This window comes from Lampris incognitus, chromosome 7 (genome assembly GCF_029633865.1).
Source record: "Lampris incognitus isolate fLamInc1 chromosome 7, fLamInc1.hap2, whole genome shotgun sequence".
NCBI classification, from domain to species: domain Eukaryota; kingdom Metazoa; phylum Chordata; class Actinopteri; order Lampriformes; family Lampridae; genus Lampris; species Lampris incognitus.
This window is the reverse complement of record NC_079217.1, coordinates 52,140,766-52,167,564: the sequence shown is the minus strand read 5'-3', so window position 1 is coordinate 52,167,564 and position 26,799 is coordinate 52,140,766. Positions and strand designations below refer to the sequence as shown.

At 46.2% G+C, this 26,799-nt stretch overlaps 1 protein-coding gene across 1 annotated transcript in view; it reads left to right on the top strand.

Moving 5' to 3' along the window:
• cwf19l2 (CWF19 like cell cycle control factor 2) overlaps positions 1-26,799 on the top strand; it is a 61,914-nt gene that overhangs the window by 6,364 nt on the left and 28,751 nt on the right. Inside the window, exons 7-11 of the mRNA XM_056283594.1 lie at positions 14,017-14,132; positions 14,916-15,648; positions 15,989-16,217; positions 23,640-23,760; positions 26,294-26,395. Of these exons, the coding sequence (XP_056139569.1) occupies positions 14,017-14,132; positions 14,916-15,648; positions 15,989-16,217; positions 23,640-23,760; positions 26,294-26,395 (1,301 nt within the window). The remainder of the gene's footprint in view (positions 1-14,016; positions 14,133-14,915; positions 15,649-15,988; positions 16,218-23,639; positions 23,761-26,293; positions 26,396-26,799) is intronic.

The window sequence follows — 26,799 nt, the reverse complement described above, 5'->3', positions numbered from 1 at the left end:
ACAGTAAATTCATTGAGACTGAAACCGATCCGCCAGGTCAGTGAAAAGAAAATGTCCCCACAAGAATTAGCATAACCATATGACAAGGGCATTTTCTTAAGAGATCAGTGAAATGGTATTGGTGTTTTGAGCGTTGAGTTGGAAGACCTTGTCCCCTCAGTGGACAGTGACAAATAACAAAAACTAATCTTTCGTGCCGTCAAACTATAATGTCCTTTTTAACAAACAGGGGTCATGTAGTCTCATGGACAAAAGACGAATATGAACAAACTAATGGAACCTATGGGACTGTAAATCGCATGTCAAAGTGGAAACATGTGGATGGCGTGGCGGTCTACTGTTGCCTACCAACACGGGGGATGGCCGGTTCGAATCCCCGTGTTGCCTCTGGTTTGGTCAGCCGTCCCTACAGACACAATTGGCTGTGCCTGCGAGTGGGAAGCCGGATGTGAGTATGTGTCCTGGTCGCTGCACTAGCGCCTCCTCTGGTCGGTCGGGGCGCCTGTTCAGAGGGGAGGGGGAACCGGATGCGCTATGTCTCCCCTGGTGAAACTCCTCACTGTCAGTTGAAAAGAAGCAGCTGGCGACTCCACGTGTATCGGAGGAGGCATGTGGTAGTCTGCAGCAGTGACTGGAACGGCTCGGAAGAGTGGGGTAATTGATCAGGTTTCAGCTGGGGAGAAAAAAGGGGGGGGACCCCCCCCCCAAAAAAAGTGGAAACATTCTCAAGTTGTTAAATTGCGAATTCATCCTGTTGTATTCAGTTCAGACATGTGTGCATGTGTGTGCACTTTAGTTTATCATGTGTTAATCTCAGGATACAAATGACAAGAATTGGCTAATCCCATTCTTTAAATATAGCCACACTAATCTGCTACCGGGAAACCATAGGGTCAACCCTCTCCCCGACATTCCCACACTCTGGCTACACCCCCCCTGTTCTTTCCCAACATTGTACACGTCTGTCTCTCCATCTTGCCTTCATCTTGCTTCACTTACTTTTTTTAGTCTTCCTCTAGTCTCCTCCTCCTCCGTCTCCCACCAGCATTAAATCTCCTTTGACCTGCGGTAGTGTGCACAGATTACACAGACTAACCTAAACCAGGTTCTGGGTAAATCATGGCCAACGGAGAACTGAACTTCTGCAGCAGATGTTTGGGGGACTAGTACAGGTAGAAGAGGTGTTGTAGGTCTCAAGGTCAGCATCCCCTGATCTTGCATCCAGCTTTTCTTGGTTGTGCGTGTTTGATAAAAGATGTCAGTTATGTTCACCACATACACAGTAATTCAATAAAACTGATTTTTTAAAAAAAGAAGAAATTATCATCTTATGAAGGTCAGATGTGTAGAAATTAGGGCTGGCAATCGACTGAAAAAATTAATTGCACAATTTGCTGTGATAATCACGATGAATTGCTTTTTTTCTTAAGACAGAAGCTTGTAATAATGCATATTTCAAAGTAAGGTCGTGGAATTAATGTAGAATCAGCACAAAGGAAGTGTATTTAAAATCAAATACTATTGTTTAACAGCATCCGTTTAACTTTGAACACGGATTCTTTCCTGTGAACTACAGATTTATTTATTTTGGAACCCCCCTCCCCCCTTTTTCTCCCTAATTATACTTTGGCCAATTACCCTATTTTCTAGCCGTCCCAGTCGCTGCTCCACCCCCTCTACCGATCCGGGGAGGGCTGCAGACTACCACATGCCTCCTCCGATACATGTGGAGTTGCCCGCCACTTCTTTTCACCTGACAGTGAGGAGTTTCACCAGGGGGACGTAGCACATGGAAGTACCACACTATTCTCCCCAGTTCTCCCCCCTTCCGAATAGACCGACCAGAGGAGGCGCTAGTGCAGCAACCAGGACACATACCCACATCCGGCTTCCCACCCGCAGACACGGCCGATTGTGTCTGTAGGGACGCTCGACCAAGCCGGAGGTAACACAGGGATTCAAACTGGCGATCCCCGTGTTGGGGTGCAACGGAATAGACCGCTACGCTACCTGTACGCCCCCCGCGGATTTCTAATAAAACCATCAAGGCCATCGAAATCAGCTGTCAGCTTGAAAGGCATATTTCTGATATGCACTAACGGAAATGATAACACAACCCAGGCCTGTATGTTCAAGTGCCGGATGAATTTCAAAACCACCAAGGCCTTTAAAAGTAGATACCTGCTTAGAAGGCAGTTATTTCTTGTATGCCCTAATATAAATGATAATTAACAACAAAAAGCATGTTGCATGTTCACGTGACAGCTGAATTCAAGGTGTCGCGAATTCACGATGTTCATCAGGTGTTCATCACAGAACCCCATATGTGCCCCAGTGGTTCAGCATAGTGGAATATCTGGTATCTCCATGAGGGGGAAGAGGGCTGGGAACAGATAAAGCCTCCTGCTGTGAGAAAGCCGAGACTAAGGTTACGCTCCGTGACAGTCCAGCAAGGAGCAGAGTAGAGGAAAAAGACGGCTCTCACTCTGCATCACAAGTTACGAATTACAGGCACAGACACAGATCACTTATACGAGTTAGGAATTGATATGAGATTGTATTGGCACCATACACAGCTGAATCCCCTGGTACGCCCGTGAAGCAGCCTCGCACAGCCGCCACAGGAAGTAAACGAAACGCAGCCGTGTTAATTTTTTTTTAAAACACGATATTTAAAATTAATCGCAAAAATTAACGTGTTAATTTTGACAGCACTAGTAGATGTAAAAATGGTCTTGCGTCAGGTCTCAACCACTTTTATTCTCAGACTGGTCTTGGTCTTGATTGAGATGATCTTCACTACAACCCAGGAGGATTGCCCCTTTATTTTCTTGCATGTAATATCTTGGTACCATATCGGTAAAAACCTTTGCAATATTGCCCAATATATATAATATATTCCCAATATTATATATATATATATACACTGCTCAAAAAAATAAAGGGAACACCTGAAAACACAATATAGACCTCGATGAATGAAATATTTCAGCTGAAAATCTTCATTTATTAGACAGAGGAACGTGTTTAGAGCAAAATAACCTAAGAATGATCAATGGAAATCAAAATCATTAGCCCATTAAGGTCTGGATTCAGAATCATACTCAAAATCAAAGTGGAAAATGAGAACATAGGCTGATCCAACTTCTGTGGAAATTCTTCAAGACGATTCAAAATGAGGCTCAGTAGTGTGTGTGGCCTCCACGTGCCTGTATGCACTCCCTACAACGTCTGGGCATGCTCCTGATGAGACGACGGATGGTCTCCTGAGGGATCTCCTCCCAGACCTGGATCAGGGCATCGGTCAACTCCTGGACAGTCTGTGGTGCGACATCGCGTTGGCGGATGGTACGAGACATGATGTCCCAGAAGTGCTCGATTGGATTCAGGTCTGGGGAACGTGCAGGCCAGTCCATAGCATCAATGCCCTCGACATGCAGGAACTGCTGACACACTCTGGCCACATGAGGACGAGCATTGTCATGCATGAGCAGGAACCCAGGGCCCACTGCACCAGCATATGGTCTGACAATGGGTCTGAGGATCTCATCCCGGTACCTAATGGCAGTCATGGTACCTCTGGCTAGCACGTAGAGGTCTGTGCGGCCCTCCAAGGATATGCCTCCCCAGACCATCACTGACCCACCACCAAACCGGTCATGCTGGAGGATGTTGCAGCTAGCAGAACGTTCTCCACAGCGTCTCCAGACTCTCTCACGTCTGTCACATGTGTTCAGTGTGAACCTGCTCTCATCTGTGAAGAGCACAGGGCGCCAATGGCGAATCTGCCAACCAAGATGTTCTCTGGCAAAGGTCAATCGGGCTGCACGGTGTTGGGCTGTGAGCACAGGCCCCAATTGTGGACGTTGGGCCCTCATACCATCCTCATGCATTCTGTTTCTCACTGTTTGAGCAGAAACCTGCACATTAGTGGCCTGTTGAAGGTCGTTTTGTAGGGCTCCGGCAGTGCTCCTCCTGTTCCTCCTTGCACAAAGGACCAGATAGCGGTCCTGCTGTGGGGTTGTTGGCCTCCTGCGGCCCCCTCCACGTCTCCTGGTGTACTGGCCTGTCTCCTGGTACCTCCTCCATGCTCTGGACACTGTGCTGGGAGACACATCAAATCTTCTTGCCACAGCACGCATTGATGTGCCATCCTGGATGAGCTGCACTACCTGAGCAACTTCTGTAGGTTGCAGATACCGCCTCATGCCACCTCTAGTGGTGAGGGCACTAGCAAAATGAAAAACTAACCAAAGATCGGCCAGAAAAGATGAGGACAGGCAAATGGTCTGTGGCCACCACCTGCAAATCCATTCCTTTTATAGGGGTTGTCTTTCACCTGTTGATAAATTGTCTAATTTCCACCAGGTGGAAATTAGACAATTTACCAACAGGTGAAATTGATTCACAAATCAGTGTTGCTTCCTAACTGGACAGGTTGATATCTCAAAAGTGTGATTGACTTGGAGCTACATTGCATTGCTTATGTGTTCCCTTTATTTTTTTGAGCAGTATATATATATATATAATCAGCCCACCTGATTCACTAATATCCTGGAATATAACTTTTTTTTTTTGTGGATTTCCCCCCCTTTTTTCTCCCCCAATTGTATCCAGCCAATTACCCTATTTTCCGAGCCATCCCGGTCGCTGCTCCACCCCCTCTGCCGATCCAGGGATGGCTGCAGACTACCACATGCCTCCTCCGATACATGTGGAGTCGCCAGCCGCTTCTTTTCACCTGACAGTGAGGAGTTTCACCAGGGGGATGTAGCGCGTGGGAGGATCACGCTATTCCCCCCAGTTCCCCCTCCCCCCCGAACTGGCGCCCCGACCGACCAGAGGAGGCGCCAGTGCAGCGACCAGGACACATACCTACACCTGGCTTCCCACCCGCAGACACGGCCAATTGTGTCTGTAGGGATGCCCGACCAAGCCGGAGGCAACTCGGGGATTTGAACTGGCGATCCCCGTGCTGGTAGGCAACGGAACAGACCGTTAGGCTACCCGGATGCCCTGAATATAACATTGTGTATGACATGTATCACACAACTATTGCATAATATCTGTAACAGTACACCGCTTTCTCTTTCATTCATCAATCATTTGGATTATGTTGTAAAAGAAAAGCAGCAACAGCAGCACTTTCTGACATTACCGAGGTAAAACCCATGGACCCAACCCACCCCACGCCTCCTCAACCTCTCATTATTCCTCCCTTTCTACCCCATCTTCCCTCTCCCGTGTATGTGTCTGTGTGTGTGAGAGAGAGATAGAGAGAGAGTGAGCGAGAGAGCGAGAGATAGTCTGGCTCCAGATGTCTGCATACATGTACTGTCTCGTTTGTCTGGGTGCATGTGTGCTACTCACATGGTGAACTCTTATCCCCCCCCTCCCCGACATTCAGAGGCACTCTGAGCGGGCAGAGTGGCTTATCGGTTTACACCAATAAAAGTTATCATTTCCTTAAAAAGGAAAAAAAGACAAGTGTAATCCTTCTTTCCTTTGTTGTTTTTCTGAAGTTTTGAGACACCACCGGAAGATTCATAGTATCGGAGACCCCCTTTCGTGACCTCATCCACATACCGACTGTTTTGAGTTTTACTGATAAATGGCCCATTCCACAAATTGGTAGGTTGTTATCTTAACCAGTCGCAAACCCGTCAAGCTGAGGTCAAAGTGAGAATCGGATGAGTTTCAGTTCCACACATCAACGTATGAACAATATGGATAGCAGCCAGCGGCTGCTCTTACAGACTAATTGCCCATGTGAAAGTTAAGCATTTATTGGATACGTGTTGTGTCACAAAGCTTTACAAAACCATAACTCATAAAATGTATGTAAGAATAGATTGATCAACCCAGGTTGTTGAGCGTTGTTTTACTTGTCGACGAAGGATTCCTGTATGTAATGTGCAGTTGCGCCCGTGCACAACTTCACATGTGATTCTTCGAAGATGCACTCAGTGCAGGTGAAATGGAAAAAGAGAATACAATTTGGGACTGAGGAAAAGTGCATGACATGCAAAATGAAGCAAGCAGTAGATTGGAGATGAAGGATTGAAATAGGAGAGAGGACAGAAAAGAGTGTATGCTAGATGTTCCAGGTTTAGCAAAGCAGAATTTGAGACGATAGTGGCGGAGAGATAGACAGCAAAATGGAGGGACTAAGCTCTGTTAAGCTGACGAGCAAATGCAGGTGTGTGTGTGTTTGTGTGGTATATGTGTCCATCTGTCCCTTATCTCTACACGTTAAGCACACTTCCCTCCCTCTGGAGTTTGTATTGCATTTCTCTTGTAAGCCTCCTTTTAACAGCATGGCAGGATAAGCTGATGAAAGCGTATCAGAGTAACACACACAGAGACACACATTTTGCTGCTTTGCGGCTTCGAACCCTGTGGCTGAAAATAATGCGGTTTACCTCATCTTGCGTTAGTATTACGGGGTCAGGTGATATATTTGTGCGAGGGTGTTCTCACATTGGTAGGTTTGAAATATTGGTTGCATTTTGACCTTCCACCTTCAATTCTAGCCTTCACTAATGGAAGAAGGTTCTGGAGAGTTTAGTGTGAGAAAGAGGCTCCAAGATGAGAGCAAGGCGATCCTGTCTCAGCAGGGGATGTTTACTGTGTCCCATGACCCCTGTACATGCACTCACAGTTTTTTTCCCCAACTCATCAGTGTCTGAAGTAAGCACAAAACCTAGAATGACTAAGCAAAAGTTACATCAGCTTCTTTGTGCTGGTCACTGCAGAAAACAAACCATGAAAATGATTGGTCATAAAAAAAAATATGCATATGATGGCACACAGCTGGAGTGCTAAAAATAACATTTTGTTTGAAATGGTTGCGGTTCCAACTTTAAAGCCTTCCCCTAACCATAACCAGCAAGTCACTCTTGCTTTAAAGTTTTAATTTCTACCTCATCTCATCTCATCTCATCATCAGCCGCTTCCCTGGGGTCAGGTCGCGGTGGCAGCAAGCTAAGTAGGGCACTCCAAACGTCCCTCTCCCCCGCAACGCCCTCCAGCTCCTCCTGTGGGATCCCAATGCATTCCCAGGCCAGATCGGACATGTAGTCCCTCCAACGAGTTCTAGGTCTACCCCGGGGTCTCCTCCCAGTTGGCTGTGCCCGGAAAACCTCCAAAGGAAGGCGCCCAGGAGGCATGCTAATCAGATGCCCAAACCACCTCAACTGGCTCCTTTCGATGCGAAGGAGCAGTGGCTGTACTCTGAGCTCCCTCCGGATGTCCGAGCTCCTCACCCTATCTCTAAAGCTGAGCCCAGACACCCAACAGAGGAAATTCATTTCAGCCACTTGTATCCATGATCTCACCCTTTCGGTCACTACCCAAAGCTCATGACCATAGGTGAGGGTTGGAACGAAGATTGACTGGTAAATTGATAGCTTTGCCTTCCGGCTCAGCTCCTTCTTCACCACAACAGTCCGGTACAATGTCTACATTACTGCTGATGCTGCACCAATCTGCCTGTCAATCTCACACTCCATCCTACCCTCACTCGTGAACAAGACCCCGAGATACTTGAATTTCTTAACTTGAGGCAACAACTCATCCCCAACGCGGAGGGAGCAATCCACCATTTTCTGGTAGAGAACCATGGCCTCAGACTTGAAGGTGCTGACTCTCATCCCGGCCATTTCACACTCAGCCGCAAACCGCCCCAGTGCGTGCTGGAGGTCGAGTTCTGATGAAACCAACAAAACCACATCATCTGCAAAGAGCAGAGATGCAATTCTGAGTTTCCCAAAATGGACACCCTCCTCACCTTGGCTGCGCCTTGAGATCCTGTCCATGAATATTGCAAACGGAATCGGAGACAAGGGACAACCTTGACGGAGTCTGACGCCCACCGAAAAAGTGTGACTTTGTGCCGAGAATGCGGACACAGCTCTCACTTTAGTCATTCAAGGACCGGATGGCTTGTAGCAACTGCCCCGGTACCCATACTCCCGCAATAACCCCCACAGAATGCCCCAGGGTACATGGTCATAAGCCTTCTCCAAGTCCACAAAACACATGTAGACTAGTTGGTCAAACTCCCATGCCTCCCTCAGCAGTTCCACAAGGGTAAAGAGTTGGTCCGTTGTTCCGTGGCCAGGACGGAATCCGCATTGTTCCTCCTGGATCCGAAGTTCAGCAATCGGTCGGAGCCTCCTTTCCAGTACCCTAGAGTAGACTTTCCCAGGGAGGCTCAGCAGTTTGATGCCCTGATAATTGGAGCACACCCTCTGGTCCCCTTTTTTAAATATGGGAACCACCACCCCGGTCTGCCACTCTACAGTTACTGTCCCCGACCTCCACATGATACTGAAGAGGCTTGTCAGCCAAGACAGCCCAACAATGTCCAGAGCCTTCAGCAACTCAGGGCGAATCTCATCCACACCTGGCGCCTTGCCACCAAGGAGCTTCTTTACTACCTCAGAGACCTCTGCCAGGGATATGGGTGGGGCTTCCCCTGAGTCTTCAGACTCTACCTCCTCCACTGAGGACGTGTTAGCCCAGGTTCAGGAGCTCCTCAAAGTTTTCTTTCCACCGCCTGACAACATCCCCAGTCCGGGTCAACAGTTCCCCTCACCGGCTGAACACAGCCTGAGTCAAGCCCTGCTTTCCCTTCCTGAGTTGTCGGAGGGTTTGCCAGAACTTGCTTGAGGCGACCAACAACCCAACCCCAACCTTAATTATTCCTATATTCCTTTCTCCTGTTTTTTTTTCTGTCCTTTAAGCTATAATCTTGAAAATTTACACATAATCAAACGTCATTTTGGATACTTTCTCTCTTTAGCTTTAGGATCGTGGCTTCGAAGTAGCCCTTACGAATTCAATAGCTGTCTTAATTACCAAACCTTTGCCCAGTTGTTAAGATGGGGGCATGGTACAACTTACAATTTACAATGTCATTTAGCAGACACTTTCATCCAAAACGACGTACATCTGAGAGCTGATACAACACAAGCAAGGGTCTAGGCAGGAGAGAACAACATGAGTAAGTGCCATAAAGCTAAGTTTGAGTTGGATAGGACGTAGGTGCCAACAGGCAATGCACAGAGGCAATGCGTAGAGTGCATAGAATACATAGAAGCAGATTTTTTTCTCAGTTCATCAAGTGTAGAGGTGTTCATGAGAGAGTTGGGTCTTTAGTATTTTCTTAAAGATTGAGAGGGACTCTGCCAATTGAACATAATTTGATAACTCGTTCCACTACCGCAGAACTACAGAAGAGAAGAGTCTGGCTAGCGACTTAGGGCCCTGTTAGGTGGTAGCACCAGGTGCCTTTCATTGGCAGAGCGTAGTGAGCAGGAGGGGGCGAATGAAGGAGTTCAAGTAGGCGAGAGCTGTTTTAGTTGATGTTTCTAAGCGAGTGTCAGGGTTTTAAATTTGACTGGGAGAGACTGGGAGCCAGTGGAGGGATGTGAACAGTGGGGTGACATGTGCTCTTTTGGGCTGGTTGAAGACCAGAAGTGCTGCTGCAGTCTGGATCATCTGCAGAGGTTTGCATGTACATGCTGGTAGGCCTGCCAGTGAGGAGTTGCAGTAGTCAGTGTGTGATATTACAAGAGCCTGTACCAAGAGTTGTGCTGCATGCTCAGACATATAAGGCAAGGTAAATTCACTTGTATAGCACATTTCAGCATCAAGGCAATTCAAAGTGCTTTACATAAAACATAAGGCAATTAAAAGAAATTAAAAAGAGAGAGTAAAAGTTAAAGTGCAGTGTAAGATGAAAATCAAAAGCTTCAAGTTTTATCTGATAAAAGGCAGCAGCAAACGCAAAAGTCCTCAGCCTTGATTTAAAAGAACTGAGAGTTGCAGCAGACCTGCAGTTTTCCGGGAGTTTGTTCCAGATATGTGGTGCATAAAAACTGGAAGCTGCCTCTTCATGTTTAGTTTTGACTCTGGGGACAGAAAGCAGACCCGTCCCAGATGATCTGAGCAGTCTTGATGGTTCATAGTATAACAGTAGATCAGAAATGTATTTTGGCCCTAAACCATTATAAACCAAGAGTAGAGTTTTGAAATCAGTTCTTTGACAGACAGGGAGCCAGTGTAGTGACCTGAGAACTGGAGTGATGTGATCTACTTTTTTGGTCTTAGTAAGAATTTAGGCGGCGGCGTTCTGAATCAGCTGCAACTGTTTGATCGATTTTTTTTTAGAAAGACCTGTAAAGACATGGTTACAGTAGTCGAGTCGACTGGAGATGTACACGTAATATGTGGAAAAGTTTTTCCAAATCCTGCTGAGACATAAATTCTTTAATTCTTGATATGTTCTTCAGGTGATAGTAAGCTGACTTTATAATTGTCTTAATGTCAACTATCGACCCCGTTATTCTGCAAATTCTTAATAATTCTCTGGCCTCTGGTTCTTTTCAAGACAGTTTTAAGCATGCCATTGTTCACCCATTGCTGAAAAAACCCAATTGAGATCCCGTCCTTAAGTAACTTCAGACCAATCTCCAAATTGTCTTTTCTATCTAAGCCTCTGGAGAGAGTCATTTCTTCTCAGTTGATTTCTTTGATGAACACTGATACTGCTTTTAACAGTTTCCAGTCTGGTTTTAGAGCACGTCATAGTACCAAAATAGCTCGGTCCGGTCGTGGCTGTCGCATCATGTCGCGTCATGTCGTATCTGGTCGTGTGTGTCGTGTCCAGTGTCGTGTTGTGTCCAGTGTCGTCTCGTCTTGTGTCGTACGTATCTGGTCGTGCATGCCCGGTCATGCATGTCATGTCGTGTCGTGCCTGTCTGGTCATGCGTGTCTGATTGTGCGTTTCCAGTGTCATGTTGTGTCCGGTGTTGTCTCGTCTCGTATCGCGCGTGTCTGGTCGTGCGTGTCCGGTTGTGTCGTGGCGTGCATGCCCGGTCATGCATGTCGTGTCGTGTCGTGCCTGTCTGGTCGTGCGTGTCATGTTGTGCCTGTCTGGTCATGCGTGTCTGATTGTGCGTTTCCGGTGTCGTGTTGTGTCCGGTCGCGTGTGTCATTGTCGTGTCCGGTCATGTGTGTCATATTGTGTCTGGTTGTGCATGTCGTGTCATGTCTGGTGTCTTGTCGTGTCGTCTCATGTCGTGTTGTGTCTGGTCGTGCGTGTCAGTTGTGCGTGTCCAGTCGTGCATGTCGTGTTGTGTCTGGTGTCTTGTCGTATCGTGTCGTACGTGTCTGGTCATGCATGTCCTCTCATACGTGTCTGGTCATGCGTGTCATGTTCAGTCATGCATGTCCTGTTGTGTCATGTCATGTCATGTTGTGTCCGGTTATGCGTGTTGTGTTGTGTTATGATAATAATAATAATAATAAAAATCATTACATTTATATAGTGCTTTTCTAGACACCCAAAGTGCTTCACATTGAAGGGGGAAAGTCACTTCAACCACCACCAATGTGTAGCACCACCTGGGTGGTGCACGGCAGCCATTTTGCGCCAGAACGCTCACCACACATCAGCTTGAGGTGCAGAGGGAGGACTCATTGAGCCAATTACACGGGGGGATAATTAGGTGGCCAGATGGACAGAGCAAGGTTGGGAATTTTGCCAGGACACCGGGGAACCCCCTACTCTTTGTGATAAGTGCCATGGGATCTTTAATGACCACAGTGAGTCAGGACCTCGGTTTAACGTCTCATCCAAAAGACAGCATCTCCTACAGCACAGTGTCCCCGTCACTGCACTGGGGCATTGGGATTTGATACGTGTATTTTTATTAGGACCAGAGGGAAGACTGCCCCCAACTGGCCCAACAACACCACTTCCGACAGCAACTCGGTTTTCCCAGGAGGTCTCCCATCCAAGTACTAGCCAAGCCCACACCTACTTGGCTTCTGTCATTTGACAGAGCCTAGGTACATGTTGGTATGGCTGCTGGCGGTATGGCTGTCGTGTGTGTCAGGTGCCGTGTCATGCATGTGCAGTGTCGTGTCCGGTCTTGTCGTGTCCTGTTTTATCATGTCCTGTTGTGTCGTGCCTTGTCGTGCATATCTGGTCATGCGTGTCTGGTCATGCGTGTCTGGTTGTGTGTGTCCTGTCGTGCATGTCCGGTGTGGTGTGGTGTTGTGTCATGTCGTGTCATGTCGTGTCGTGTCGTGTTGTGTCCTGCATGTCCAGTCTTGTAGTGTCCTGTCTTGTCCTGTCAAGTGTTTTCAGAGTTTCAGACCGGCCCTGTCTGACAACAATGGTGACCCTGATCACACAGCGGGAACTTTAGTTTTGGCCAGTTTCCCCATTGTGTGTCCTTCCTCCGGGAAAATGTGACATTTTCTGTCTTTGGGAAAGAACACTGATTTCCCTACAGATTTTAAAAACTAAAAAAAAAAGTTACGATTTTACTTTTTTCTCACCCTCCCTTTGCATCCCCCCCCCCATTCCTCCTCCTCGTTTCATCACTCATGGTCCTTTTCTACATCTGCCCGGTACCCGGCTCTTGCTCTCTTAATGTGTCTCCCTGAAGTCATTCATCCCTGCTTTCTCCTCACTCCTTCTGCCTTGGACGACTCGGGGTCAATCGAATGAATGCTCCATGAGTTCGTCTGCATACACATTATTTTTTATTTGTTTGATCTGTCCTGAAGAAATCGCTGGCTCGCCCTTTGGGTATTCAGTGGATCTCAAATACTTGTTTACTGTACTAAAGCAGACTGACGTGTGGCCAACATTTCAAAAGCCTCAACAGGCAGCATTTGATTTGTTTCCTCAGTAATAAAAAAAAAGGTCTTCTTGAATGGGAATCTGAGTGTGCCCTAATTTTTGTCAAGTACGAATATGTTTTAATTCAGATGAACAAATCCTGACACTCTTTACCCTTGTGGAAGTGCTGAGGGAGGCATGGGAGTTTGACCAACCAGTCTACATGTGTTTTGTGGACTTGGAGAAGGTTTATGACCATGTACCCTGGGGCATTCTGTGGGGGGTATTGTGGGAGTATGGGGTACCGGGGCAGTTGCTACAAGCCATCTGGTCCTTGAATGACCAAAGTGAGGGCTGTGTCCACATTCTCAGCAAAAAGTCAAATACGTTTTCGGTGAGTGTCGGACTCCGCCAAGGTTGTCCCTTGTCTCCGATTCTGTTTGTGATATTCATGGACAGACTCTCAAGGCACAGCCAAGTTGAAGAGTGTGTCCATTTTGGGAACCTCAGCACTGCATCTCTGCTCTTCGCAGATTATGTGGTTTTGTTGGCTTCATCAGAACGCGACCTCCGGCACGCACTGGGGCGGTTTGCAGCTGAGTGTGAAATGTCCGGGGTGAGAGTCAGCATCTCCAAGTCTCAGGCTATGGTTCTCTACCGGAAAATGGTGGATTGCACCCTCCGGGTTGGGGAGGAGTTGTTGCCTCAAGTGAGGGACTTCAAGGATCTCGGGGACCTGTTCACGAGTGAGGGTATGATGGAGCGGGAGATTGACAGGCAGATTGGTGCAGCATCAGCAGTAATGTGGACATTGTACCGGACCGTTGTGGTGAAGAGGGAGCTGAGCCGGAAGGCAAAGCTCTCAATTTATCAGTCAGTCTTCGTTCCAACCCTCACCTATGGTCATGAGCTTTGGGTAGTGACTGAAAGGGTGAGATCGCGGATACAAGTGGCTGAAATGAGTTTCCTCCGTAGGGTGTCTCGGCTCAGCCTTAGCGATAGGGTGAGGAACTCGGACATCCGGAGGGAGCTCAGAGTAGAGCTGCTGCTCCTTCATGTCGAAAGGAGCCAGTTGAGATGGTTCGGGCATCTGATTAAGATGCCCCCTGGGCACCTTCCTTTGGAGGTTTTCCGGGCATGGCCAACTGGGAGGAGACCCCGGGGTAGACCCAGAACTCGCTGGAGGGACTGCATGTCCAGTCTGGCTTGGGAATGCCTTGGGATCCCCCAGGAGGCGCTAGAGGGCTTTGCTGGGGAGAAGGATGTCTGGAGTGCCCTGCTTAGCTTGCTGCCACCGCGACCCGACCCCGGAGAAGCGGCTGATGATGAATGAATGAATGAATGAACAAATCCTGTCTTTCCCTCCCTCTATCCAGTGACAGTCGTAGAAGACGGTGGCCTGGGCTGGCTGCGGAAGAGCTACCAGAGGATGAGGGAGCAGGCGGAGAAGGAGCAGCGCAACCTCCGTGACGTGGTAGCTGAAAGATATGGGGTGAGATCTGATGGTACACACATGCAGCACTCACACATGTATGCCGGTACACACACACACACACACACACACACACACACACACACACACACACACACACACACACACACACAAGCACACACACTAATTTATACACTTTTCTGCGTACATCTTTTACGTATTGGTAAATGTCCGTACACCCTTTAGCCACTAATTCTTCCTCCCTGTGTCTGACCACTTCCCTGTCAGCACAAATAGGCTTGCAGAAATTATGGGTTCACATTTGTGCACTCAAGCACGTTTTTCTGCAAGCAGTAAATATTTCTTTATATTTGTTTAATTCAGACAAATGCTTACTTACTCAGATGTCTGCTATGCTAAGAAATAGAGGTTGTGCACCAAAATTAAGTCAGTGTTGGATGAACATGTGTTTGCATTCCAGTATTCAATTATTCATCTGTCTCCTTGTCGTCACACACACACACACACAGACACACACACATACACACACTTTCTCTCAGTACCGTGTTCTCTAGGTCTCTTGCTGCAGTGTCAGCATTTGTCTTTATTAGACAGTAATAAACTATGTTACTGTCAGACCTGTGTCTGTGGTGTGTGTGTCTGTGTGTGTGTGTGTGTGTGTGTGTGTGTGCATCAGTGTGCCTTTCATTGTGCATGTGCATGTGTGTATATTTAAGCAGAAGATAATAATATCTTAATATCTAAGACTTGGTGTTTGTATGGTGTGTTTTTATGTGCATGAATTGTGTGTTAAATGTTCATGTGTTTTTCCTCCTCTTTTAGTCCATGGAGCAGTTTCAGAAGCGACTTGCAGAGGCTGAGAAAGTGGCATGTAGACAGAGGACAGAAGCACAGGGGAGTGGGGGGTGGAGAAAAGGCAAGGGGGAGGAAAGGGAGAGATGGAGGATAAGGGACGGAGAAGGGGCAGAGAGAGAAAGGTCGAGGACAAATGAGAGCGAAAGAGACTCATCACCTAAAGACAAAGAGAGACACCGTGATAGAAGAGAGGAGGAGTGGGAAGATAAGAGAAATCAAGACAGGGAGCAAGAGAGAAGCAGAGATGGAGATCGGTATAGAGAATGGCACAGAGAAAGGGACAGAGACAGAGAGAGAGAGCGAAACAGAGAGAAAGACAGAGAAAGGGATAGAGATGATGACAGAGATAGAGATAGAGATGGTGATAGAGACAGAGAGAGAGAGAGAAACAGAGAGAAAGACAGAGAAAGGGATAGAGATGGTGACAGAGAAAGGGATAGAGACAGAGAGAGAGAGAGAAACAGAGAGAAAGACAGAGAAAGGGATAGAGACGGTGACAGAGAGAGGGATAGAGACAGAGGGAGATATAGGGATGGAGAAAGGGAGCGAGATGGAGATAGGCCTCGAGCTCCAAGCAGACCTTCATGGGAACCCCACAGGGAGAGCTTCCCACCTGGCCGAGGTCAAAGTCTGTCTCTCTTATCTGGATCCTTAAAAGGCCGTTTCCTCAAGCCCTCAGAAGACGACGACAGTAGTGGAGGTGGGTTGACCTCGAGGTCTGTCTTCATCTGGCAACTGAGTCACATTATGCAGAATTTCAAGACTTTGCAGCTTAAATGGTGCAAATATTTTAGTACACACTAGTCATTTGAAGTAACAGGTTCCATTCATGCGGGCTGTAGGTCATCTTTACTCTGTTTCCTTGATGTTTGAACATGACCAACACTTAAAAAAGGATTCCAGGCAGAGTGCTGCTCTCTTGAGCAGATATCACCCCGAATAAAATGAACAGACTTATTTAATCCAATAAAGATGCAATGGATTTGAATTTCAGGTAGTTCCCCTGAAATTTTCCCCCTTCAATCTGTTTTCCTCTCAAGCTGCAGCTCCAGCTAAGCTGTCTGCAGGATTCCTGAAACCCAGCTCTGATGATGAGGGCGATCAGAAGATCAGCGTTCCAGCCTGGAAGAAGAGTAGTGTTCCTCCTAAGGAATCCCATGTTCCACGAAAACTGGAAGAGGAGAGTGAAAAAGATGCTGGGAATACTCCAACAAATCCTCAAGAGGCCCACAGTGGTGACAGAGCTACAGTTGCATCAGAGAAACCAAGGTCAGGGGTTTGTTTCACAATATAAGGTTTGGATTCATTGATTAAGAGACCATGAAAATCACTGGAAGAGTGTATTAAAGACAGAAAAGGGGAGCTTGCAACACCAGCAATTACTATCATTGTGTTGGATATGCTAAATTTCTTTAGTCTCCATGGACTATGAAGTTCACGGATGACATTGTGATCTGTAGTGAGATTAGGGAGCAGGTTGAAGAGAGGTGGAGGTATGCACTGGAGAGAAGAAGAATGAAAGCGAGTAGGAGCAAGACAGAATACATATGTGGGAACGAGTGAGAACAGTGGAATGGTGAGGATGCAAGGAGTGGAGGTGACGAAGGTGGATGAATTTAAATACTTGGGGTCAACTATTCAAAGCAATTGGGAGTGCAGAAGAGAGGTGAAGAAAAGAGTGCAGGCAGGGTGGAGTGGATGGAGAAGAGTGTCAGAAGTGATTTGCAAAAGAAGGGTACCAGCAAGGGGTGGGTGGCACGGTGGCGCAGTGGTTAGCGCAGTCGCCTCACAGCAAGAAGGTCATGAGTTCGAGCCCCGGCGTAGTCCAACCTTGGTGGGTCATCCAGGGTCATCCTCTGTGTGGAGTTTGCATGTTCTACCCGTGTCTGTGTGGGTTTCCTCCGGGGGCACCGGTTTCCTCCCACAGTCCAAAGACATGTAGGTCAGGTGAGTTGGCCATACTAAATTGTCCCTAGATATGAGTGAGTATGTGTGTGTGTGTGTGTGTGTGTGTGTGTGTGTGTGTGTGTGTGTGTGTGTGTGTGTGTGTGTGTGTGTGTGTGTGTGTGTGTGTGTGTGTGTGTGTGTGTGTGTATAACAGCCCTGTGATGGCCTGGCGTCTGTCCAGGGTGCCTCCCTGCCTGCCGCCCAATGACTGCTGGAATAGGCTCCAGCATCCCCGCAGCCCTGAGAGCAGGATAAGCGGTTCAGATAATGGACGGATGGACGGATGGATGGATGGATGGATGGGTACCAGCAAGAGTGAAAGGGAAGGTTTACAAGATGGTTGTGAGACCAGCTATGTTGTATAGTTTAGAGACGGTGGCACTGATGAAAAGACAGGAGGTGGAGCTGGAGGTGGAAGGGTTGAAGATGCTAAGCTTTTCATTGGGAGTGACGGAGGAGGATAGGATTAGGAACGGGTATATTAGAGGGACAGCTCAGGTTGGAGGATTTGGAGACAAAGCAAGAGAGACAAGATTGAGATGGCTTGGACATGTGTGGAGGAGAGATGCTGGGTGTATTGGGAGAAGTATGCTGAATATGGAGCTGCCAGGGAAGAGGAAAAGAGGAAGGCCAAAGAGGAGGTTTATGGATGTGGTGAGGGAGGACATGCAGGTGGCTGGTTTGACAGAGGAAGATGCAGAGGACAGGAAGAGATGGAAACGGATGATCCACTGTGGTGACCCCTAACAGGAGCAGCCAAAAGTAGTGGTAGTAGTAGATTAGAAAAATCATTATTTGGAATGAAATGGGTTTTTTTTTAAAAATATTTGTTGTTACCGCTTTACAATAAGGCATACTTTATAAAGGGTTGAGTAGTGGTTACTTGTTACTTTATTATTATTCTTCTTCTATTATTCCCACTATTCTACAAACCCCAATTCCAATGAAGTTGGGACGTTGTGTTAAGTGTAAATAAAAACAGAATACAATGATTTGCAAATCCTTTTTGACCTATATTCAGTTGAATGCACTACAAAGACAAGATATTTAATGTGCAAACTGATAAACTTTATTGTTTTTTTTGCAAATATTCACTCATTTTGAATTTGATGCCGGCAACACGTTCCAAAGAAGCTGGGACAGGGGCATGTTCACCACTGTGTTACATCACCTTTCCTTTTAACAACACTCAATAAGCATTTGGGAACTGAGGACACTAATTGTTGAAGCTTTGTAGGTGGAATTCTTTCCCATTCTTGCTTGATGTACGACTTCAGTTGCTCAACAGTCCGGGGTCTCCGTTGTCATATTTTGCGCTTCATAATGCGCCACACATTTTCAATGGGAGACCGGTCTGGACTGCAGGCAAGCCAGTCTAGTACCCGCAGTCTTTTACTACAAAGCCGAGCTGGTGTAACACGTGCAGAATGTGGCTTGGCATTGTCTTGCTGAAATAAGCAGGGACGTCCCTGAAAAAGACGTCGCTTGGATGGCAGCATATGTTGCTCCAAAACCTGTATGTGCCTTTCAGCATTAATGGTGCCTTCACAGATGTGCAAGTTACCCATGCCATGGGCACTAACACACCCCCATACCATCACAGATGCTGGCTTTTGAACTTTGGGCTGATAACAATCTGGATGGTCCCTTTCCTCTTTAGCCCGGAGGACATGACGTACATGATTTCCAAAAACAATGTGAAATGTGGACTCGTCAGACCACAGCACACTTTTCCACTTTGCGTCAGTCCATCTCAGATGAGCTCAGGCCCAGAGAAGCCGGCGGCGTTTCTGGGTGTTGTTGATATATGGCTTTCGCTTTGCATGGTAGAGTTTTGACTTGCACTTGTAGATGTAGCGACGAACTGTGTTAACTGACAATGGTTTTCTGAAGTGTTCTGAGCCCACGTGGTAAGATCCTTTACAGAATGATGTCGTTTTTTAATGCAGTGCCGCCTGAGGGATCGAAGGTCACGGGCATTCAATGTTGGTTTTCGGCCTTGCCGCTTACGTGCAGAGATTTTTCCGGATTCTCTGAATCTTTTGATGATATTATGGACTGTAGATGATGAAATCTCTAAATTCCTTGCAATTGTACGTTGAGAAACGTTGTTCTTAAACTGTTGGACTATTTGCTCATGCAGTTGTTTACAAAGTGGTGACCCTCGCCCCATCCTTGCTTGTGAACAGCTGAGCCTTTCGGGGATGCTCTTTTTATACCCAATCATGACACTCACCTGTTTCCAATTAACCTGTTCACCTGTGGAATGTTCCAAACAGGTATTTTTTGAGCATTCCTCAACTTTCCCAGTCTTTTGTTGCCCCTGTCCCAGCTTCTTTGGAACGTGTTGCGGGCATCAAATTCAAAATAAGTGAATATTTACAAAAAACAATAAAGTTTATCAGTTTGAACATTAAATATCTTTGTAGTGTATTCAATTGAATGTAGGTGGAAAAGGATTTGCAAATCACTGTATTCTGTTTTTAATTCAGGTTTTACACAACGTCGCAACTTCATTGGAATTGAGGTTTGTACAAGTGTGTCTGAATTTAACTATAGTTTATTCTGATTTAAGGGTTATTGGATACATGGAAGGCGGCACGGTGACGCAGTGGGTAGCGCGGTCACCTCACAGCAAGAAGGTCCTGGGTTCAAGCCCCGGAGTAGTCTAACCTTGGGGATCGTCCCGGGTCGTCCTGTGTGGAGTTTGCATGTTCTCCCTGTGTCTGCATGGGTTTCCTCCGGGGGGCTCCGGTTTCTTCCCACAGTCCAAAGACATGTAGGTCAGGTGGATCAGCCATACTAAATTGTCCCTACGTGTGAATGTGTGTGTGTGTGTGTGTGTGTGTGTGTATGTCGGCCCTGTGTGCTGGTCTGGCGGCCTGTCGAGGGTGTCTCCCCACCTGCCGCCCAATGACTGCTGGGATAGGCTCCAGCATCCCCGCAACCTTGAAAGCAGGATAAGCGGTTTAGATAATGGAAGGATGGATGGATGGATGGATACATGGAGTTTGTTGCTAATGAGTGACATGCAGGCCCTGCATGCACAGTGAACCACCATCCACAATCATTCTTTATCACTTTATCAAATAACCAAAGTAGGCCCCACTAGTTATTGACCACAACCTGAAGATGAGCGAGGAACAGGAGAAAACCACCAAAAAGGAAGATGCAGTTGCAAAAAAAAAAGCAATGTCAGTTGTATGGATTTTTAAAACTTCAAATTATCTTTACTAGTGCAGGGCTCATCCAGGTGTAATCCCCCCTCCGACCACAAGGTGGGTTGCAGTGGCAGCGTGGCGCTGTTTGTACAGTTGGCCCTGGATGAACGTCTGGAGGTCTGTATGTATGTCTGCATTTCTATTTTCTCGACAACCGCTCATCCCAACAACTTGACACTGCACTTCCTTGGGTCCTCAGCAGTACACCTGCCAAGTGGGAATGCGATCAGATGAACGGTTGCCGAGAAAATCGAAAGACAGACGGAGAGTCCTTCCATTTTAGTTAGAAGACCAGGAGGGGTTTTTCTTCTCTCATTCATTGTTTTTGGTGAAGTGCAGACTACATGTTATGAATTTTGGGCCGTGCGTATTTTGAAGCGTTTATTTCCAACCCATAGCAGGATGCGCTTTTGTCCACTTGATCCTTCTCTGCCTGCTGTGTGCCATGCGTGCACACTGCACAGAAATTTTCAGCTAGCACGGTAGGTAGGATGGCCACATATTTACACTCTACTCTCCAACAAAAACCAAAATCTCTACAATTCAGCTTTTCTAAAAATTATTTTTATATTCTATGCAAAATCACCCCAATCATTCAAGACTGATTAATTCTTTCCAAATAAAGCTTTACAAGTCATCTGGTAAAAATTCCTGTATTTCTTCAGATTGCAATATGTAGTGCAGAAAAAAAAATCGCAATGTGAGTTTTTTCCAGTATCGTGCAGCTCTACCAAAAAGTAATTTTCTCAAGGCATTTCAACAGCTTATTATTGATTTATAATAGATCAATGAATGAGTTATTAACATTAATACAGTAATTAGTAACCACTTATGAACACTTTATAAAGTATGCCTTATTCTAAAGTGCCATTTTTCTTATTTTATGGTCTAAACACATCACAATAGTCTCATCTATCCCCACCTAATCCCCAAAGAATTTATAAGAATTAGTCAAGGGCGGGCGGCACGGTGGTGCAGTGGTTAGTATGGTAGCCTCACAGCAAGAAAGTCCTGGGTTCAAGCCCCGGGGTAGTCCAACCTTGGGGGTCGACTGCTGGGATAGGCTCCAGCATCCCCGTGACCGCAGTTTGGATAAGCGGCTTGGATAATGGACGGATGGATGGGATTGGTAGTCAAGGTTGTTTCGTTACAGCACTGTCGGTGTGAGGGGGCTCAATTTCTTTGGCATCACATCCATTATAAAAACATGCAAATGTGAGCATCTCTGTAAGGCACTGTGGATAAAAGTGTCCACCAAACACGTGTCACCTCATGTAGAAAGCTCATACTACATGCTCCATCAGAGATTATTTTCCCCCTCGCATCAGTCTGCTCTGTAAAACTTGGCTGTGTTTTTCACATCGTACTTGATTAGTTTCAGGGGGTCAGATGTGTTCATCTGGTTTGAGATACGAGAGCCCACGCAGCCCCCTGATTAGCGCAGCGTTGTGCCTTTAACTCATTTATACTCATTATTCTTCGTGTCTGAGGAGCTAGCTATATTTAGTACTCGAGATACACACACACATACATGGTCTACCCTTGGCCTGGTTCTTTGCCCGAGTTTTCCATATCTCCATCCAAAATTTTAAATGACTCCCAAGGCAATTCTCCCGTCATAGTGTTCTTTAATCATAATTTATTTTTTCAACTCTGCCTTTTTTTCGTTCAGTTTTGATAAAGCACTGGTTATCGGCTCTTCAAAAAAAAAAAGCAAAAAAAAAAAAAACACGCAATGTTACTCACTGACATTATCCAGTTGCGTACCCATATCCCCTTAATTCTCTGCCTCACTATTCTTTACAGCCTTGTAATAGTTTCTCTCTGTGTATCCATCTTTTCTGTGTTTTTTCTCTCTCTCTCTTTCTTCTCTCTCCCTCTCTCTCAATTGGATGTTATGGTGCATCTGGTGCCTAAAAGCTCAGCAACATGACAAAATGTGCCCGCTGTCTCATAGGAGGGAGAATTTAGTCCGCAAACACCCGAAAATGTTAATCCCCCTCTCCCTGGGATCCGTTCGGGACTGGGAAATTCAACTGAAAGTCAAGCGATCACGTGTCTGAAGTTAATGTTTACCTTGTTGTGCTCTGTTAGACCATATCTCAGTACAATAGTCCATATGGGAAAGTACAAAGGCTCGGTACGGCCTGCGTAGTTGTTCTCTGATTTGACTCATTAGGCGAAGTTGCTTCAGTAAACCGGCGTCCAACAACTCCAGCAGCGTGAAATGAGTCTACTGTCTCGCAGCAAAGGAAATGAGGCTATGAGCGGCCTAATGGCCAAGAACAGTGCTTCCCAGCCTGCTGTTCAGCTGGAGAGCCAGTGAACTCCAGAGTGCACGGATAGCAAAGAACAAACACCGAGGCATGTTAAGGACACAAAAATCCCACACTTAATATAACTATTAAATTGGTCTCTGGACTGTCACTGGCCTGGTGATTCTCACTTGTGTGTATGTGAGTGTGTATTTTGTAGGGATGGGTATCGTTTAGGTTTTAGCGGTACCACTGCTCTTACCGATACTGCTTATAGATCCGGTACATTAACGGTACTCTTATCAGTTCAATTCCCCCCCGTTTCTCCCCAGTTGTATCCGGCCACTTACCCCACTCTTCTGAGCCGTCCCAGTCGCTGCCGCACCCCCTCTGCTGAGCCAGGGGAGGGCTGCAGACTACCACATGCCTCCTCCGATACATGTGGAGTCGCCAGCTGCTTCTTTTCACCTGACAGTGAGGAGTTTCACCATGGGCAAAGGATCACCAGGAGCACGCTATTCCCCCCAGTCCCCCCCCTCCGTAAAGGCGCCCCGACCGACCAGAGGAGGCGCTGAGTGCAGCAACCAGGACACATACCTACAGTTTACAGTGTACAGTAAACAATATCTGGTTATAGGCCAATTTTTTTCTTAAAAGTTTAATATTTATAAATATTATTACTTACATGAGAATTTTGGATTAGAATATATATAGTTACATGTTATATTTTTTAATTATAATATTTTCTTTTTTGCGTATGGTCTTTTGGCGCCCCCGCTGATGTGGCGCCTGTGTGCATTGTACCCTCTGCACCCCCCCTTGTTGCACCCCTTGAACATGGGGTTTCGAACTGGCGATTCCTGTATTGGTAGGCAATGGAATAGACTGCTGTGCTACCCGGATGCCCCCAATACTATGGTCTTTAATAATTTAGCACCAGTCCCTGTTTAATACCGGGTTTCAGTACCCTTCCCTAGTATTTTGGATGATGTCAAGTGTGTGAGTCAGGTGACCCTAAGTTGGGGTTGGGAAGCATTGGACAGATCTTAAGCCTGGGTTAATGTGTATTTCTCATGGTGTGAATTTCGTGTATGTGAGAAAACGCTTACATTTCAACACAGGATGGATAATATTTTTCAGTTAACATTTTTCAGGCCCAAAAGTTCATACATTTTCTGAGCTTTTCTGAGAGACATTTGGTGCTTGAACCTCCACCGTCTCACTTCTTTCCTGCCTCTCGCACTTCTCTCCCTGTCTTCTATACCAAGGAGTGAAAGTGAAAGTGAGGAGGAGGAAGAGGAGGAGGAAGAAGAGGTTCCACTGCTGACAGATGAGGAGATGAACAAGCTGGGAGCCAAGCTGGTGAAGGCAGAGATCATGGGTAACACGGTAAGTTTTCCTCTTCTCACAACTGGTCACATCTGGGACGGGGGTTGTTGTGAGAAGAAAGTTAAATATGAACTACTATCCCTGCAAAATTCTCCAGTGTGCGGTTGGTGTCCACAAGGTCCTCCTCCCTTTTTCTGGTCTAGACGTAGACAACCCTCTCGGTGGCGTCACCAGTTGATTCATGTGCTGAACTGTGTATCACTTAGTCAGGTGTTATTTAAAGTGGAATTAGATAACTTTTCAACCCCCCCCCCCAGCATTTCCAAGTGGTGTTATTGTTTGTGCCGCTGTCACAAAGACAACCAGACCGCTTTCTGTTTATTAGTAGCCTGGCCATTGTAAGAATTCCAATTTGAACTAGAAACCCCGATCTCAATGCTATGATGAAGGCAGAGTGAAACATCCGGTGTTGTTAATAAGTAGGCAGGTTGTGTTACTTTCTGATCCAGTAGAAAGAATGCCCAATGAGAGTCGGTTTGGAACCTTCTCAAGTCTTGGAGCTCTCTCAGTCGAGTGAATGCCTGTCCCAGGTTCGCTCTTGTTTTATCTCGTCTTCTAGAACTGTCCCTCTTCGCCTTTTTGGCCTCCTTCGTCAACTGGGTTCTTTTTCTTTTGCCGGGTAGAGTTTCTTCAGTTACTGCAGTTGTTCCACCATCCGCCATTGCATAGCTCGCCGCTGGGTGTTGACACACTTCCTGCGCCTTAAATGGATTTGCCAGGGAAAATCGTACCCGGTGGCAGACAGAATCGCAAGGTGAAAATGAAGTTTATAGGGAAGAAATCTAAATGCCGATGGTGTCATTATTTACCCCCTTCCCCCTTCCCCAATTGTACTTGGCCAATTACCCTTCTCTTCACATCCTGCTTCCCGCTCGCAGACATGGCCAGTTGTGTCTGTAGAGACACCCGACCAAGCCGGAGGTGACACGAGGATTTGAACCGCCAAACCCCGTGTTGGTAGGCAACGGAATAGACCACTGCGCTACCTGGGCGCCCTGGTGTCATTATTCTATAGCCCTTTATCTGTGCAGTCAACATTCACTTCATAATGATAAGTTAAAGCAAATAGGTTCTCTACTTCTGATTTGAACCAGCTTGGTTTTATCAGGATGTATCTGTGGTTTTCTGTTTAGGGAGGTGGTTGTTTTTATAGTGTTTACTGATACACACACACACACACACACACACACACACACACACACACACACACACACACACACACACAAAAGGGAATACTGAATATCAGATTGACACAGCGTTTTATATATATACATATATATAGTATGTTTTCCTGAGTTAAAAGGTCTTTAATAGAGAAGCACTTGGCTGTCATATCCTATAGAGTAGGGGTCCCCAACCTTTTTTACACAACGGACCGGTTTAATGTTGACAATATTCTTGTGGATCGGCTGGGGGGGGGGGGGGTTAATCACAACCAGAATATAGGTTTATATGTCAGTAGCATTACAACAGCAACATTTGGATATCAAACACTGCATATTTTCCTCACGTGAACATATTAAAAACATTGCAACTCACCACTATCACTGAATGAGCAGGAGCCCTGTGCTTGTTTGGCTGCAACAAGGTGGTCATGACATGCGAGTCGTTGGTCGCAATAAAAGCCATATTTTAGCTACAACTCATCTTATTTCCCTTTGGAGGAAGCTTGATTGTTTTGCAGTGTCGGCCTCTGCTGTCTCTGTGTTATCATCGCTAGACCTTTACTTCCCCGACCTCCTCCAAGCAGCGTTTGTTTGTTTTACTCATGGTAGCTAGCTGGTTGCAAGACCCACATCGAGTAGGTAAGTGGGTGATGACCCACTGATGACCGACTGATGACCTCGCGTGTGTTGCATCACTCAAGTTCAACATCAGCATCCTCATGCAGTTGTGGTGTGACAGGGTATGATGAAGAAAGGTGCAGCACAGACACACCATGCCATATTCAATGTAATTACCGCACAAATAGCCTATCATGTTATGTTTATTATTCAGGTTTTTTTTGGTTTTTTTTCCGAATCATATCAATTCCTCGCGGCCCGGTAATAAATGCTTTGGTGCCCGGTGCCGGTTCCTGATCCGGTGTTTGGGTACCACTTCTATAGAGGAAAGCCATCAACATCTGTCATTGCAGACAGGCTTAAGTGGTGTGTGTGTGTGTGTGTGTGTGCTGACACGTGCATGCCTTGTGTGTGTGAGGGTGTGAGGGGGGATGTTTTTCTCTATGTCCTCTATAGTGTCTCCCTTGACAGTGTCCAGCCTTAGTGGCTTTTAGCTGACGAGTGTCTGGTAGATATCACGCGCGCATATGCACGCACATGCACACGTACTCAAGTATACAAGATGGGTACTCACCAACACTCACTATGTTCACAAAAGAAAGAAAAACAAAATAACAAAAATACACTTGAACGTGATTATTGACTTAGATTCCCAGAACCGGTCACTGCTGACTTTTGTGTGTGCAAGTGAGAAGTAAACATTCCTTGTGCTTATAGGATTAAAATCTTTGAGTGTTTGTGTGTTTCAGGCGCTGATAGAGAAACTGAAATCCCAGATGGAGTGTGCTCGTAAAGCCAAGGAGAACCACAGCGCCCGACAAAAAGAAAGAGAAGCAGCCAAGTCAAAGCAGGTAGGAGGATGCTCCACATGGGAATGACATCCCAGTTTAAAAAAGTACACAAATCCCTCCACAGATGCACGACTGACGTTGATATCGTTACTGACTGTTACGTCCATCCATCCATTATCCAAACCGCTTATCCTGCTCTCAGGGTCGCGGGGATGCTGGAGCCTATCCCAACAGTCTGTTGCAATAATGCAATAATATATTGCATTAATATAATAATAATAATTATTATTATTAATAAACTTAATTTATTAATTTATTATGTATTAATTTATTTAATTGATTAATTAGGTTTATTAATAATTAATAATAATAATATTGCAATCATATAATAATAATAATAATCTTGAAAAAAAAGTCATTTATTTATTACCATTTCTTTGGGTACGAGGTAAATATAGCTGATA